This window comes from Coptis chinensis, chromosome 7 (assembly GCF_015680905.1).
Source record: "Coptis chinensis isolate HL-2020 chromosome 7, ASM1568090v1, whole genome shotgun sequence".
Classification (NCBI taxonomy): Eukaryota; Viridiplantae; Streptophyta; class Magnoliopsida; order Ranunculales; family Ranunculaceae; genus Coptis; species Coptis chinensis.
Genome location: NC_141462.1, coordinates 9,674,890 through 9,693,009, shown reverse-complemented (window position 1 = coordinate 9,693,009; position 18,120 = coordinate 9,674,890). Strand labels below are relative to the sequence as shown.

General features: G+C 35.6%; 2 protein-coding genes across 2 annotated transcripts; both read right to left on the bottom strand.

Moving 5' to 3' along the window:
- Positions 1–228: 228 nt before the first annotated feature.
- Positions 229–12,753, bottom strand: UBP8 (ubiquitin-specific protease 8). Its single transcript, XM_086570410.1, has 13 exons — positions 12,517–12,753; positions 12,160–12,417; positions 11,487–11,628; positions 10,166–10,225; positions 9,964–10,059; positions 8,188–8,532; positions 7,880–8,020; positions 7,620–7,790; positions 7,130–7,387; positions 6,834–6,982; positions 2,280–2,882; positions 1,708–1,981; positions 229–894 (listed from the first exon to the last, which is right to left on the bottom strand). The coding sequence occupies exons 1-13, from the start codon at positions 12,600–12,602 to the stop codon at positions 778–780; spliced, it is 2,700 nt and encodes an 899-aa protein (XP_086426536.1). The 5' UTR covers positions 12,603–12,753; the 3' UTR covers positions 229–777.
- A 4,482-nt stretch (positions 12,754–17,235) lies between these two features.
- On the bottom strand, positions 17,236–17,703 carry LOC147485878 (uncharacterized). The gene has a single exon (XM_086573603.1). It carries the CDS (start codon positions 17,701–17,703, stop codon positions 17,236–17,238), a length of 468 nt encoding a protein of 155 aa, XP_086429729.1.
- Between the last annotated feature and the right edge of the window lie 417 nt (positions 17,704–18,120).

The window sequence follows — 18,120 nt, the reverse complement described above, 5'->3', positions numbered from 1 at the left end:
CTGTTTTTTTTCGCTAGAGCCACATGATTTTTCGCAATTCTTCCATTACTGAACTCAAGTAAATTTTATCCCAAAATATGATTTTTTCAGAAGCTTGAATTCAGAAACTGAGAAATCACATTAACTCACCAATTCACTCATGCTTGGTTCTTGGATTGGTATGCATGTTATATTGTTATGCTCATAATCACAAGAAAAAAGCACTACTAAAATTTCCTCAATACCAAATGGGAAATGTTGCTTTAAATTGATATCGGCAGGCTACGCTGAAAACCAATTCAAGTGGTTACAAAAGCCTCAGATGCATAGTACATCATACTATATACTTCCACAATAATCAACAAACGACAGCAATAAAACTCAAAAGATACAACTTAAGAGGGTAGAAAGCTGACACTACTTCAGCTGTATAAATTTACTAATAACTAATTCTTTTACAGAGTTTTATATGACCTCAGAACGGCCATACAACAGACAAGAAGTAACTTTGTGTCAGTTAAGAAAATCACCTGTTGACTGTTAGTATACTATAATCACCCTCAGCGCCTTCATAAACTTCATTCTTCCTTGCTCATACACTATAAACTTAAACCCCGTCGCTCTCATCAATGCCGGAGTTTTCTCTTCACAGGGGTAAATCAAAACTAAATAATGCCGATGATGAAAGAATGCTACTTACTGAAAATGGTACTATTAAAGTGTGGCTATCAGAGAAGGGAAATCCACCATGGTATCCTTCTGTCATGGTTCCCAATCGTTAAATTAACTCCTACGCTACTAGTCATCTTGAATTCTCCTATAGAATAGAACATACGCGGCAGATGTCTTGATTTTGTCCACATTGATGGGAGAAACACGACTGTCGTCAAAGTCAAACCACTGATTACCTCCATGCTACAAAGAACAAAAGGGAAACAACATTAGTAGTTTTAGATTCATATATTTTATGCATGCGTGTATGTACATGGGGATGGTTGGGGAAGTGATTATACTTTGCATAAAGCAATGATCCAGGAGACAGGCCCAACGTCTGATCTTGTTGGATGTACCCATTAAAGACACATATATAGTTTAAAAACAACAAGTGAAAACAGGCGTGAAACATAATAAAACACCATTGATACTATTAGGTTATATCCGGGATGAAAAAAAAATTGATACTTTTAGCAAGGAAATAACTAACAAAGGTATAGAAGACTACAAGGAAAAGTTTTTTCTACTACGAAATATCAAGGACAGTCTGATGCAAATCAAAATCATTGTTTATGAACACTCACCACATCCTACATAACTAATTAGCCTAGCAGGAAGCACCTCAGTCAATCACAGCCCAGTAAGCATATGATGTCACCATATTGGTGCCATGATGGATACCGCTGAATTAGTTATTAGTGGATGAGAGAGAGTAAAATCTTTTCAAAACAAGGAAAAAACAGAGAGACTAAGTTCTACCGCAGCCAGTAAAAAGAAAAGGTTATCCTCTCTAGACATCAACCTAGCTGAAGACACGTCAGTTGATGGAAGAGAGAGAGAGCTCAGAACAAAACAAACAAAACAATGAAGTGTGGCATAATGCGCAAGTCACGTGCACAGCTCCGCTAATTGTACTCCACTTTTAGTAGCTGTACGTAAGAGAGAGAGAGAGAGAGAGACTATGAAGACATGCTACGAACAATGCAAGGTAGAAAACAAGATGATACTACTTACGAAAACAAACGCTGTATAATGGCCACCCCCCATACTTCCGTAGTGGTTACTAACTGCAAATAGCCTATAACGGCAAGATGATTGATTGTTTATGCAGGCAATATAAGTTGACAAGTCGAGATCATCAATTGAAAAGTCCACAAAGCTATCCAGCTTGTTCTTCATAAAGCGACTATAAGAGAACCTCTTTAAGTGAATTATGAGAATCTCTGGCAATCTCCAAAGATCTAACTTCTTGCTAGCTTGACGAGGCTCTTTGCAACCAGGGCAATACCTGAATTTGTAATTACATAAACAGCACCTAACATTAGAAATATGTAAAGATATACCCACAATTAGAGTAGATAAGGGAGAGAGCTGCTAATAGTTCCACATATTTAATTGTAAGTGAAGACGCTTTAAATAGCATACAGGATAACAAAAAATATGAATCCACATAAATTTGCACATAAAACCACGCGTTGAGTCATTAAAAGAACTGTATGTGGTCATGAACTAAACTCAAAGCTAAGACACTAGCAAAAGGAACTACTTAAAACAAAATACATGGAAGCAGTGGAACAAAGACTTACCACATGTCTTCCGGTCCTAGAGGCTCCTCCTTCAGAAAGGCCTCAAGGCACGAATAGAGAGAAACAGATTCCTGAGGCCTCTTCGCAAAAAAACCAGACTTGAAAATCTCAGGTAACGAACTAAGATGCTGTGTGTCATAACGTTCAATCAATTTATCTGACCAATTTACATGCAAATTCAAACGCCCTGTTATCTCTGTTACTGAAATCTCTTCATCCATTTCCATCTTGGAATCCTTTATCTTCATTCCCTTGTCATTTGTAAGATAGAATTCTACTTCAATGTCAGAATCTGGGTTATCCTCTACTTTATTAGCTACGTCTCCACTACTATCACGAACATCCTCCATCTCTGGAGCATCCTCCATCTCTGGAACATCCTCAATCTCTGGAACATCCTCCATCTCTGCAACTTCATCACTTGTAATTTCTCCATTACTATCATGAACATCTAAAGCAGCAGCGGAAGGCTTGATGTATGGAGTAAGTAATTTCTGGAAAAGATTGTGGATATCAGATCCATTAACAAGTTTACACAACCTTGCTACCAGTGGAATTCCAAATCCCTTTGAGTATGACGACACCTTCCCATAGATGAATTGCCTAAATATATGATTTTATCATCAGAAACATTAGCTAAAAAGTAGAAATAATGATATAAACTTATTAACTACAAAATCATGAAATAATACTTTAGAATTCAGTTCCCCCACAAGAAGCAGATTTCCCAAGCTGGAATATGTAAACAGGACTGCTATTGTCCAATATGAGGTCTATAAGTGTCTTCATAGAGTAATAACTTGATTTGACAGGATAAGTTAAGAAAACAAAATTAACTATTACACAAGTACAACTGCAACTTTGGCCAGATTATTGGGAAAAAAAAACTGTAACTTTGGCCAGTACACGAGTAGTAATATACAAATATGAAGAAGTAGTTTATGAAGCCATTTGCAGATCTTGACAATGATGAGCAGTGAGACCAGTGAAGACAATGCAAAAGTATATCTGTAAATAATTCCTTGAAACCCTCAGATTTAGTTTGACTTACTACATTATTATTTGAGGAATAAATGAAGTTGAACGGTTTTAAACCGGATGATATTTAGATTAGAAAAGTTAATTACTGTGTCCATGCAATTTCATATTGAATGTTAGTTGCTAGGAAGATTACATTTTTCAGTAAGAGCCTTTGTGTTTGAAATGCTCTGTTGAACTAAATTTGGTTTTAAATATGCTAACTTAGTCTCCGAAAATGCATTCTGACGAGGAAAAAAAAACTCTTTCGAAATTTGTTTTGTAAATTACTGTAATTCATTATATAAAACCTTAGTTTTAGTTTTTTTTTTTTTTTTTTTTATCAGTAAAATGTGATGTGTATATATATAATCATATAGTCAATTTTGTAGGATGAGATATCCTACTCAGATACAACAAAGGGAAAGATAGATACAATATCGATACTAGAGAAAAGAAAAAGGAAACTGCGACTACTAGAGAAGATTAAAACAAAGGGATGCAATCATGCATGGCCGAGCAAGGAACCCCATCTAAACATAATATCCCCGAAAGATGTATCTGTCCACTCCTCCCAAAACTTCGACCAGAGAAAAACGAATCTCTTGATTGCTACAATCATCTGTGCCATAGTCATCGCACATCCTTCAAAGTGTCTCATGTTCCTTTCCAGCCACAAAGCCCACATAATAGTAAAAGGTAAGATGCTCCACACTCTGCATCCCTAGGGGAATGGACACTAAGCACCCAAGAGCTCAACAAATCTTTCACTAACCGAGGAACAGCCCAATACACTCCAGAGTGGTCCACAAAGTAACTCCATATCTCCCAAGAAAAAGGACAATGAATGAGAGTATGACTCACTGACTCCCCATCAGCCATACACAAGGGACAAAAGTTAATGATTATTTTCTTTCTCCTAATGAGATTGTCTATGGTCAAAATCTTATTATGGGTCGCACACCAAATGAAGAAAGAAACGAAACAAGGGATCTTTGCTGACCAAATAAAAGGACTAGGAAAATCTGGAATCATGACCCCTCGGGTGTTAGCCAGTAGATGAGAACACAAAGAAAAGTAGAAAGATTTGGCTGAGAATTTCCCATTCCTTTCTATAGTCTAGTGCCGACGATTCCTACCTGGTCTCATAGTAGGAATTGCCTCCAGCATAAGCGTGAGGGTGGTAATGCTCGCAATATCCTGATCAGTCAAGTGAACATAAATCTCCAAATCCCACCCAAGATTACCATTATTTAGACGCATGAAATCACAAATGGGGCGATTTTTTAAAGTTGAGATGCCATAAAGTCTCAGGAAAGACAAGAATAACGGTCTCTCTGCTACCCATCTATCCTCCCAAAATCTAATTCTACCCCCGACACCTAAGACGTATGTTATTTTAATGCTTATTTGCATCTTCAAAATGTATTATTTGATATATCCATCAGGCATGTATCTGAGCCTTGCACCTCATGCTTCCTAACAGGCTAGCACCTCAAATACGCCTTGTGCAAGTCAATAGTTCTCACTTTGGTGAAAACACCTACATCCCAAGGTAGCTAAGATGCAAGATCCATTACTAATAACAAGGCTTCTTATCAAAGAATCACAAGACACAAATTCAATAAATTTGCTGCCTGAGTTTTTCTAAGCACTAAAATTATAAATCAAAATAACTGTTCTGCCACGACTTATAGCAGCAGATCAACACAAAGACACATCAAACAATTCCTATTTTTCTAAAAAGAGTTAACCAGATCATTGCAACAAAATACTGAACTTCCAAGCTAAATGATAAAAATGATATTATGGATGATCCAAAATAGCAAATGAGACGGATCCATGAGAAGCATGAGACTTCATCCACAATTAAAATAATTCTAGAAACATGTGGATGACGAATTAAATAGTGACTCGATTCGGTCCATTAATGACAAACTATACTAGTGTTTTACGAGTTCTGTTAATTATGAAACCTTTAAATCGTGTAGTAAATTCAAACTGTTCAAAGCACCATGTTGACTTTATTAAGTTGCAACATTAAAGTATCATTTTTTAAAATGAGCCCTCAACGAACGCTGAAAGTATATAAGCCGAGTCATTAATTCATTATGGCGTAGGTAGCAATAAAGAATGAAATTCCGTTAAAAACAAAAACAACAAAGCCAGATGCTCAAACACGTGCTACTTATCCAAGAAGTATCGCATCTATTGTATTACTGGATAACCAAACACTTCATCTCTGATTATATGGCAGACTTCAGAAGCCCTAGGAGAAAACTTAAAATTTATTTATGTTGTAAATAGGTTTAAGATAAATAATGTCACATACTTAATTTTACTAATATAAACTTTGCAAATATTATATAAAACGTTCAGGATATTCAAAACTTGGCTTTGTAGTTTTAAAATGTAAAAGGTGTTACGAGAAACATAGCAATTATAACTTTAGAGTATTGATATCATTAAAAGATGTGATGTTTCCAGACTAAAGCCTGAGAAACTAGCAGTGTTATCAGACCCGGCCCGGACACCAACCCGGTTGAGGTACCTGGTCACTGGTTGGACACTTGGACCGAATAATTACTATATATTCCTGAAACGACAAAGAAGTTGTAGCGCACTGGTAAATATGTGTTATCTGTTTCTTTGAGGTCCTTGTTTCGAATTTTTATCCAAGCTTTTTTATTCTTAAAGACTTAAAGAAAACCCATTTCAATTTTTAGAAAAAAAAAAAATAGTATGGTCAGTTAATATAAAGTTAGGAGATCAAATTTAGACGCAACCAGTAAATATGGCTTGCTGGTAAACCTGAATGGCCCACATTCAAGGTTCAAGTCCCCCCATCTAAAATCCATGCACTTGTCAAATTATTTTTCTAATTTTTAAAATGTATCCTGAAGTGGGTTGAAACGGTTGGTCAAAACCGGCTGAGTTTAGCTGGTTTGATGCAAACCCACCCTGTTTAACTGGGCTGGTACTAGGATTATGCCATTCTGAAAGAGTATTTATGCCATTTTATCTCTCACCGCATGTATGTACATACTTTGTGTGTGTATTGTATGAGTGTGTGTTACACTAAACATTACTAATGTAACTGCTTGTCAACATCAGAGATCAGTTCATTTGGGATTTCTATTTATGTTAAAAGAGGATTCCAAAATCCAAATGTACATTCCAGGTGAAATTGTTTTAAAAAGCCTAACCAAATTAAAGTCATAACTGTAAGTGTTCCCACCATATATGCATACAAGCAACTGATGCAGTGATGCACAAGAAGGCAAATTACACCAACAGACACCCTAAATATCACAAATCAACACTTTGGCAGTGCTTGACAATAATTAGCATGAAATGAAATTGCTGTTCTCCTATGGTAATGTTTTCTTAAAGATTCAGCATCCGGATGATAGCAGACAACATTATCGACATCCAGTTTTTCTGATTTGAGATCATAATAATTAATGTTTTTTATCAATAATAATGCTATGAGAAAAAAGAAAACTCTAAAAAAAAAAAAAAACAGAAGAAGCTTACTTCTCTATCCTTTCATGTGTAAACACCACCAAGGGAGATTTTTCAACATCTTTGGGTAACCGATAAGCAACAAGTCGGTCATCATCTCTTATCAAGGTTAAAGAATCAGATGGCTCTTCAAGGTATCGAATTACCCTATGGTTGTAGATCTGCACAGAATTCCACGTCTTAAAAAAACTAAAAGAACATCTGTAACTCAAGCATACAGTGTTAAACAATATAGGTAATAATCAGTCGTAGTACAAGCATAAAATTAACTTATGCCCTAATGCCAACTGTTAACAAAAGTTACATACCTCAGCCACCAATAGAGTCTCATCATTCTTTAAGCAACATGCATTGCTCAAAGCCTGAATAAGATCCTTGCACTTCCCATACTTGGGCACAACTACGGTGTGCTGAGATGGCTGAGAACATCCATCGCTGCTCAATACTGTCACAGTCATCGACCGCATTGTGGTTGAAGGAAGAGGCAGTGATAGGTACATCAATGGATCAAATGTAACAGAGACCTTACTGCAGGCAGGACAAACTAAAGTGGACCTATACTGACCCTGCAATAGAGTACAGGTAACTGTTAGAAAAGAAGCTTGTGGACTATAATCCTAACTTCCTATTTTAAAAGCCCAAAACCAGCAAGTGAACAAACAAAAGAAACGAGATAACAATAAGCAGTTGGAACTAGCAATGCTTAGGCAACTGAGTTTTAAAACGATAATGACATTAGATGACAGGAAACTAAAGAAACCCTAAATAATACTAGAAAGAATTCTGGATGTTACTCACATGGCAGACATCAACAATGATAGAGTCATTGCGAGCTAGATGGTTCCGCCAATATTCATCAGCCACTTCTTCATCGGGTCGACCATCTGCATCCTTGGCTTCTATATATGGTTTGCACTTGACTCGATTCAAATCTTCATGTAGTCCATCCAGCAAAAAGGCTAAAAGCTCCTGTTAAGAAATCACTGAGACAGATTAACGACGACTTCCTTCTAGATTATATATAAGAGTAACTCTAAAAACAAGAAAGAATGGAGTACCTGTGAATCGTGCTGGTTGAAGCCACTAAATTGAGGTGCGAAATGAGCAAGTTTTGACTTAAAAAGTCGTGCTGCCACTGGAGCTGCTCCAGGAGCCCATAACTTCCGTATTAAGTCCCCAAATGCCAAAGCAAGCTCACCCTGACCAAGAAGCGGGACAATATACGTAAAAATGAAACGAATGTTCCAACCAACAATATATCTCTCCCAAGACCATGAGCAACTACCTAATTAAGAAAGCAATCAAAATAAAAGTCCTTCCAACAACGTGGTTAGAAAACAGGAATAGAAAAAAAATAGTTACATACATTCATTCCCAGCGGATTATCTGGATTTATTTCTCTATTGTAGTCTCCGAGAAAATAATCAGTAAGCTTCGGTGTATGTGCTAAGCACTGAAGAGCACTGTTCATGAAACAAGTGTTACCAAGATTCTGCAATCCTGTCAAGCCCAAAGATCCAGCTGTACTTGGAGCTGAAGAGTTGGAAAGAAAAAGGCAAGATTCCATGTTTCCAGTGCTTCCATTGTTCATAAAAGAAACACCAGAAGAGAAAACTGACATCTTTGTCTGCTGACTGGCTGAATCATCTTTCTTTCCTTCTCTGCTCTTCGTAAAATCAGACAACCCATAAACTTGCAATTCCAGGAAAATCTGCTCAAGTATAACAGAAATTCGAAAATCACGAGTATAATTAGTTGATTTTGACATACAAATATGGTCCAACATCACAATTCCAGTTTTCTACTATATCATTAAGTAGATAACTTCTTTTTTATCAAAGAAAGTTACTATAGCGATATAAATTACCTCAACAGCAAGATCAATAGCCAATGACTATATTACAAGGACACCCAACCAGTACAACTACATCCCCAAAATCAACCAAAAGGAAACAACAAATACAGAAAGGCAAAAAAGCAAAAAAGCCAAAACAAAAAGAGGCAAAAGCCTAAAAACCACCACCAAAATGGTAACATCAGCACTGCAACTAGCAGTGTTCTAAAAAACGGGTAGGTGGCCTTCTAGGCGGTGCCCAACCTTCTCGCTTAGGCATAAAAATGGTTCACAAAACGGTGGGCCGATTAGGTGGTCTGGACGGAAGATTAGTCGAGCAAGGCGATCTAGTCGGTTTTTCTTTTTCTATTTTTTTTTCGCAAAATATGGCTAACTGTCCACAAGAAAAAAGCCAAAAGAAGGATTAAGATTTGAATACTGGTTTAAAAGACAAAAGCCCGATCAAACTTAAAAGAAAAAAGGTGTTTACATGTTCAAATATCAAAAGAGAGTATGTTTCACTTCATCCCACTAAAAATAGATCATATTCTTCAGTCTTCTCTTCTCTTTGTTCAACTCACTTGCCATCTTCTTCAACTCTTATGCTTTTTTAAAAAGTACTTTGGTCTGTGTAATATTTGAAGCACTGAAAATGTTTGATATTTGAAATATTGTAAATATGTAAAGTTAGATACATAGTGGGTGTTTGTGACTATACATAAAAAATATATTATGAAAAACCGCCTAGCGCCTAGCCTGTCTAGGTGCCGCCTAGAAGGCTTAGGAGCTCTCCCACTGTCCAACTACCACCTAGCGTTTTTTAGAACAATGGCAACTAGCAAGTCAGACCACCTCCACTCTCTCCCTCTCACGTACATAGTCAATCCCTGTTCCAACTCATTAATATAATAATTAGACATTGCACTTAAATATTCTGAAAGACAATGCCCGAAACCATTTGTTTTCTTCTCGTAACCAGATTTTCCTTGCTTCCTACTGTCTAACAATAACATTTTTTATAACAATTGCAAAAAGTTAAACGAAAACCATAACAAGTACTTAAGAAAAGGTCAAAAAGAATTGTAATTTATGATGCATCAAATGATTGTCGCCGACTGCTGTATGAATTCTATAATCTTCATACAAAGCCACACAATGTGGGTATAAACAGATATATTGAAAAGATCATTTCAAACTGAATGATCATACCGTCATAATACTTATATAGTTATAAATTACTTAATGGCAGACGAGACCACAAAGTTAATATACTTTAAAAAAAAAAGTTATCATACACTGCTTAATTACCTCCTGATCTGATTGGCGCCGACAATCTTTTGGGAATTTATTTACATCAATCACGGAAAATAAGGTTGTCCGCCCAGAAAAGTCCCAAATGCGTAACTAAGCAAAAGTAGAAGAAATGACTCAGTGAGCATACTGTCCCTTCCGGCGAGACTTTAAATCATTTTTGACCAAGCAATTATATGTACACAACAAATCAACTTACCACCTCATACTCAACATTAAAAATCTTGCACGCTCTTTTGTAAAGTTCAACTGTATTTTCCTACAACAGTAGAAAGTTAATAGTCAAGACATTGAAAAGTTAAACCATGGAACAAAAATTAGTCAAACCATTGAACAAATAACGGTGATTTTCAAGGTCCTAAATGCCAAGTCCTTTATGAAAAAGCTACAGGAAGAGTTTGTACGCCAGAATAAGAAATTCTTAAGCGTCAAGCAAACAAATAGACGTCTACTGCGAAATACTAAAACAGGGTAATAAAGTCTAATACCCATTAATCATCTTTACAGATTACAACCCAATATAGCAAATCTTGCAGGTTTAGCTAACTTGTGTATTTAAGAGAATAGCAGTAACGTAGTCATACTATGCAGAAACTATCATCAAACCTGCCTAGAAATGCATGCTATAGAAGACAAAGACGGGCTTGACCAGAATCAATGTAACTAATTGTATTATAGTAAATAGCAGGAAAAAGAAAACACAAACACAAAGGAACACAGGAGTGTGTTGAGAATTTCTAACACTGACATCATACTTTATACACCGGTTTGTTTGTACACGACTGAAGAAGAATCTCTATAGACCATGTAAAATATCGCCACAAAAAAACAATGAAAGAAATGGCGTTGAACCCAATTCACACCTGCTTCACCTTAGTAATGAAGGAGAGAAAAGCAAGAGGTAGAGACTAGGAGGAAGCACAAGGCTCTTTCTATATCAGCAAACAACAAATACATTAAAAAAAAACTAAAAACTAAAAAGGTGAGAAGCCTATAGACCTACTGCAGAAAATAGAATGAAAGAAGAAAGGAGAGAAAATCTGAACTCTGCCATCATCACGTATATGACAACATTCCAGAAAAAACAAAATACTGGTAAGAATTCCCCAACTAAAACTATTCAAATTCTTTTGCAAAGGTTAGAAAGCACTTTGGTTGTCGCTTAGCTACACTGAAACCTGCTTAAGGAACCATAAAATGCAAAACCGCCGAGCAAGGTGAAACTCCACTTTCAAGATTTCACTTCTAGATCCCACTAGTAGGCTGCCTCTAGCTTGGTTCTACCACTTGGATTTAAATTCCACCAGCACTGTGATAAACCTTATTATCCCACTGTACTATACTCCCAATCCCGGTTTACAAAACAAGTGAGCTAAACGGTGTTTACCACATTGGCCTCCCTTCCCTTGCAAGCAAACCCTAGTTCCACAACATGGAACACTTAGGACATGCTCCGCTTGTATTCATGTTACCAGCAACATTTCATGACTCCATTAACACAAAAGATGCAAGAATTTTACCTTTTTGCTTATCTTCACAGTTAATAAATTTGTTTCCCGCAGCACAGAAAGCCTAAGTTGTAATGGATAAACTTCCGCTGTATCTTCTTCAACAGTTGTGTTGTTCCCAGCATCCTTTGCCACTGCATTAGAATCACTATGCCTGCATGAAAAAAAGAATAACTAAAACAACCACCAACTTTGAGCACACCAATAAAATAAATTCATATCTCAAAATTAGCTATGGCTGTGAGTCTGTGACAAGAAGGCTCGTCATGCTTGCGCATAAAAAAAACCATACCTATACTCCCTGGAAATTGTAGAACATGTGAACTGTGCAAGTAGTTGCTGCGACACAGCATCCTATATTTAACTATTCATACACAAAAACCGTAAAAACAACTGGGAAGTCAATTTCTCCCACCAAAAAACATAGGGGTCAAAAGGCACGCGGGATGAAAGAGCTTGTTTGGATCCTAACATCATCGTACAAAATAGACCATAAATAAGGAACTTCCTATGAACATTGATAGGAGTGGAGTGGAGTATCAAGGAGGATTCATATCAGTGTGACAAACGTTACTAATCTTCCGAGCTAGTAATTTCATACATATTCCAAATCTACTTAGCAAAAACAAAGTAAACTCACTACTAAATTACGTATAAAAGCATAACTGAATCGAAATATTCTTACCATCTGAGTGCCTTCAACCACATTTCACCAGAAACCAAGGCGTAATCCCGACCCGACACCCCCTCCTCCATAGAACCATTCTGACGAGATTCATCTTCTCGATGTAGATTAAATACAATATCCGAGTTAAAATATTGGTTAATAAACTTCACTGCCACATATGAATTAGACGATGACCTCGCCGTATACAAAATCCCTCCTCTATTATTCTCATCATCTTCACTCACAACACTCCCCTTTTGTGCTTCTTTCCACCACCTAACAACAAATTCACTTTTCAAAACCCTAATAATAACAACAACAACAACAACAACCCTATATCTATATTTATGAGATTTAAATGTTTTGAGGGTGTACCTGTAAGGAACGAAGTACACTCGGTCATCATCTTCTTCTGGAAGAGAAGTGTCTGTGACGTCATCAAGGGGAGTAGTATTATCCATTTGAATCTGATAGGAGAGACTGATAACGAGGATGGATCTCTTTTTTATCGTGTCAAGAGAGAGAGAATCAAATAAAAAATATATGTAATGATTTTTGGTTTTTATAGTATGCGGAGAAAAGAGATGAGTAGTGTGTTGTGGAAGTTGATAAGTTGCAACCGTGTCTAACGTTGTACAACCATTGTACTTTTTTTTAACTCACCACTCCAATTACACGTTTACTCAGTAGTAAAAGTCCACGTACATTCACGACATCGGGATACGTGTTAAAAAGAAGCTGTTTATGGGGTGGTGTATAAGTTGATTCGGTGATTCTGGGAACAGATTATCTAATCTCCGGAAGAGTGACAAGAAACTAGTTCTGGTGGACCCATGAATAAGGCAATAGCTGGTGACTCGAGGATATATATATATATATTTTTTTTTCGATAATGACTCGAGGATGAATCCACTAGTTTTAGATGAAAATGTATATTCTTATGCATATTCCTAGTTAGGAATTTATTTCGAGAGAGTGATAGGCTGTCATAAAGATGAATATTTGCGGGATTTGGGAGAGAAAGATTAGAGATAGTGACATGCAGTTGGCATCTCATGGTGACATATGGTGGCAATTTAGAGTATAGAACTTCATAAAAGAGAAAGGTATTCACATGCTACTAATCGTCAATCTTATTATTTAGAAATAGATAGACAATGGAAAAAGGTTTCTTTCTTTCTTGATCTGAAAAAGAGATGCCAGCAAGCCGAACACTCTGATAATAGAACACACATGAACTGGCTAGTTTACACCAAAATAATGAGAACCAATAGAAGGTGTAAATTGTTTAAAGTGTAAAATTTACACTCTAAATGTCAAAAACATATTTCCAATGTAGAAAATTGGGTACACAGACACAAATTTCTTAAGTTAATAGGAAATAGCAAACTTTTTTTTCATTTTTCCTCCATAAAAACTGAAATTTGACATTTGTCTCAAATTTCAGACTGAATTTTACTATTTTGACCTTTTTTATTAGTCCCAACTAAAAAAACTACCGAAAAAAAAAAAAAACTACGAACTAAATCAATTACCAAAAGAGTAGTGGGTTAATCAAAATAACTAAAATTCATCCGAAATCTACAAAATTCCAATTAAAAGTGAGATGAATTTATGGGGAAACCAAAACAATGTGGAAAACATCAACTTCGAAAACAGAAAAAAGGTATGTTGATTACAACTAATTTCAATACAGCTTTGTTTGATGTAATTCAAATTGTAAAATTGTGAAAGGACAAATGGAAAGTTTTTTTTTAATAAGACAATTGTATTATTTGACAGAGAAGAGGAATGCAATTCTGACTCTGATTTTGAAGAATGTGTTGGAAAAAAAATAAACAAAAGATTAAGGTTGAAGAGCATAGAAAGAAAGGAGATGTTAAAAAGGAAAGAGAGGCAACAAAAGAAGGCAATGACAATCGAGATATTGAAGAACTGAAATTTACTATTGGAAAACTGCAATTCCAAAAGCATGAGGAAATAATGGAGCTGAAAGACAAACAAGGTGCAATGAGCGATAAAGAAAGTGTAACTGAAAATATGATTGGAATGGGGAAGAAGCGACAAGAAATAGACTATATTTATCTAGGCTTTGAGTGTCAAACATGTAGAAAAGAGTATACAAATGACAACCTTGCAAATGCAGAGGGAAAAGGAAAGAAAACTACAATCAAAGTTGATTCAGAATCGATGTCATTGGAGAATCTAACAAAAGACAAGTTGAGAGACGTTGCTACAAGCCCACTATGGAAATTTCTGGATGATGACCAAAAGGTTGTGGTGCAAACTTTCTTCAATCAAGATTCTAAAAGGTATTTGATAATAGTTTATGGAATAAGAATGGCACACCCTTTTATTATTTCAACTAGTAATACAATATTATGTAGAAGGTTTTTATTTTTTCTACGTTGGTTTTATATATTTTAAAGATCTACCTTGCCGTCGCATTTTTTTGTTTGGTTATGATGCTTTAACTGCTTTTGCTTTAGTCGTAATTCTTTCATTTATTTTAGCTTGTGTTGTAAATGAGTCCAAAAACAAATTAAGAGTAGTAAACAATAGAGAACCGAGAGCCTTAGAGGTATAGCAATTGGCCTAGGTTGGTTGCATATATAGTCAGAAATCTTAAGCTGTATAATAAAGAAAGATAATATGGACAAAGAAAATAAAGAGTACCATGTTCAGTTTATGCGTTGCCATTTTTGGGTTATTGGCTTTGTTTTCCTTTGTTTATAAATAGTTTATTAACATTATATTGAACAATCATTATGGCAGCACAATAGCATGGACAGGAGATGATTTCAACAATAAAGGAATTGTATTTGAAGATCTAATGTTTAATAAATTTTTAAGTAACGAGGTAATATTTGACAATGCATTATAGTAACACTTCCCATAAAATTATTAGCATTTAATCGTAAAAGCACTAACTATTGTTGACCTATTTTTGTTTTCATGAATCATGTAGATCATTGACTGGTTCATGTCATATTTGAGAGAAAACAACTAAAATACTGCAAAGAGCAAATTCTTCCATTCAATGTGTAAGGTAAATGATATCTACCAATCCCATATTTCTTTTTTATCTATGTTATCTTCTTCTTTTCCTTTTTTTTTTTTGGATAAACTAAAATAGTTACATCTTGTTTCTAGACATTTATAACAGATGAGAACCAAAAAAATGTGAGATCCTTTATAGAAGATGTTTTGGAAGAAGTTGAAGAAGATGTCATGTTCTATTTCTTTCCGATTAACACACCCAAAACAAAAAGGTCAAGGGACAACTACCATTGGATACTTCTGAGATTGGACTATGACAGTTAGGAGTGGATTTATTTCAATACGTTGCTACCAGGAAAGACCTCAAAAGACAAATACAAAAAAATGCTAAACTAATGGTTAGTGACCTTATTAAATGCATCCCTACTTGCTTCTTTTGCGTGGTTTAACATTGTAACTAAATACATTATTATGTTTCATTGTGTTAACCTTAAAGCATTGCATTCAAAACTTATCTTCACAATGTCCAAATAGTTTGTTTTTGGCCTCTACTTGCGAATCATGTGACCAAGTCCTTCCTACTTGAACCCATTAGATAGAGACTCACTTATTTGTTTCTTGTATTATTTAATCTTCTAACTAAGTAATTGAATTTACAGAGAGATAAAGTGACTGAGTTGGTGAACAAAAGACGCTATAGAGGAGGCAAAAAATTGTTGCTAACAGATTCCCCAATTTAAGTTATGGACTGTCCACAACAATGTTCACCGTAAGAGAATAAACTCAACAACTTTATAATTAAAATATATTTATCCTAATTTGGACTTAATATCAATTTCTTCGCAGGGAAGACAATGCAGTTTATGTATGCAAGTTCATGCAATGGTCATACAAGGAAAAAAACCCAATTCTCGTTCCCAAGAAGGCAACTTTGAAGAAAAAATCCAAAAGACTCATGCAAAATTTGCCTATAAGATCTTGTCTGACAAGTACAGAAGTTGGCCTTCAAAGTCAAATAAAAGCAACGAGACTTGAAAAGAAGGATGTAGCTGATTTTTTTTTTCTTATTATCATTTGTGTGTCCAGAGGAATAGGGGATTGGACAGATATATGCACTTGGACAGAATAATTTTCTTAGAATTTCTTCACTTCGTATAATTTCTTTCTATTTATAGGAATCCGTGGATTTTACTTTCAGATTGATCTATATATCTATACCAGATAACTTTTTTAACAACTCACTTGACTGAAATATATGTAGTGATAGGTGTTTGTAGATAGAGAGAACAGATGAAAAACACAAATGCCGCATCTATGTAATGTGCTCTTTACCCAAATAAGAATGGAAATTCAGATGGGCGCATGGCTGCATGTGTGGAAATGACTAACTTTTCTGTAGACGCTGATGCTTTTTCTGAAACTCTGAACACAATGTCTTTCCTGCAACATCCTATAGTAAACAATGACCCACCCTGAACAATTATCCTACACCCTAAGCATTAACCCCTAAACCCTTAGAAACTCAACCCTAACCCCTAAGCCCCTAAATCAATTAGGCAATGAGAGTGTGAATAAGGGATCATGGAAAAATTCTGCAGAGATGTTTGGTCCAACACGCCATACCACATCTCAAAGATTAAAGATTGTTTTAAATTACAAGATAGATTGAGACTCTGTAGAATTATAGCAATCTCATCAAGTGTTTGCAGTGATCTTTCATGGAGTTGGTTTTCTTCTATTCATTTTCTTCCCGTCTTTGAAGCATGCTTAATGAAAATTTTAGCAGACTAGCACAATCATGCCTCAGTACGTGATGCTTTGGAGTTTGGACAAACTGGAATATGACAAATATTTACAAACAAGTGGTCACAAGTTTTGCTTTGTTTAGCTAGTAGAACGCACGTTCATGACACAGGCCCATCAAAAACATAACAAACAACGTCAAAACTGAAAGTCTAAAATATGAAAAGGAAATGAAATCTATAAATAAATAAGAATCACTGGTTCAACAACACAAATCCATACTAAAAAGAAATATAAAAAGAAAAAAAAAACAGTAAAAGAAATGAAAAATTCATCAAACTATGGTTGTCTCTAGCAGCCCACAGTGCAAGTTGCACGATTATGGTACCCATACAAATTGCACCTACTACACTTACGCAATTTTCTCTCTCTCGCACCCATACTCTCTTTCCTTTTATTCCTCCTGCGTCCTGGAGTACGTTTAGTATCAGGTGGCAGTATAAATGACCCTTCAGGCTTCCCTTTTGGTTTCTCAATATCAGGAACATGATTAATCGACTGTGAGTAAGAATCACGAAAAGCAGTAACAGCAAGATACGGGTCACAGAACTTGTGCACGTCTTCACCAATACCGAGTATACATTGTAAATCATGCTCACAAGGAAAAGATTCAATGGTCCACACATTGCAACTGCAGAAGAAACGCTTTAAATCAACGCAAAAGATATTGTCATAGTGAACCTCGAACACATCATCAGCTGACTTTGTCACTTTCCAAGTCCGACCAAGTTGAATTCTCTTGACCAACCTTTTCTCCATTTTCGGACACATCATTGATTTCCATTACCTTAACACGAATCGCATCCAACATTGATGTAATCGGCATGTATCATTCTTTGCCTATCCAAGAATTAAAGCTCTCAGCAATATTTGAACACATCTCCCCAAACCTAAGTCAAAAGAACCGGAACAAAGCGAAACAACTTTAGTTGCTGACAAAAACAAATTAAATGAAAAAGGTCATATATACAACTAACAAGTTTTCTCAGTAAGGATACTATGTCTAACACCATGTCTGACTTATATGTGAATAAGAACTAGTACATTACAAGCCTACACCAACAAACATTATACCACCAAATCTATATACATCTATATATATTAAAAAAAACATTTAGAAAGGATAGAGTACATATTCCCCTGAAAAATATACATTTGCCCAATGCTTATAAGGCA

What these genes read in the sequence shown, in the direction of transcription:
- LOC147485878 (XM_086573603.1), bottom strand. Translation starts at nt 17,703, where the DNA reads ATGGAGAAAAGGTTGGTCAAGAGAATTCAACTTGGTCGGACTTGGAAA.
- UBP8 (XM_086570410.1), bottom strand. Translation starts at nt 12,602, where the DNA reads ATGGATAATACTACTCCCCTTGATGACGTCACAGACACTTCTCTTCCA. An exon ending in AGACTCTATTGGTGGCTGAG is followed by an intron (nt 6,983 to 7,129) that starts GTATGTAACTTT and finishes AATTCTGTGCAG; the next exon opens with ATCTACAACCATAGGGTAAT. An exon ending in ATTATACAGCGTTTGTTTTC is followed by an intron (nt 895 to 1,707) that starts GTAAGTAGTATC and finishes TGTTCTTTGTAG; the next exon opens with CATGGAGGTAATCAGTGGTT.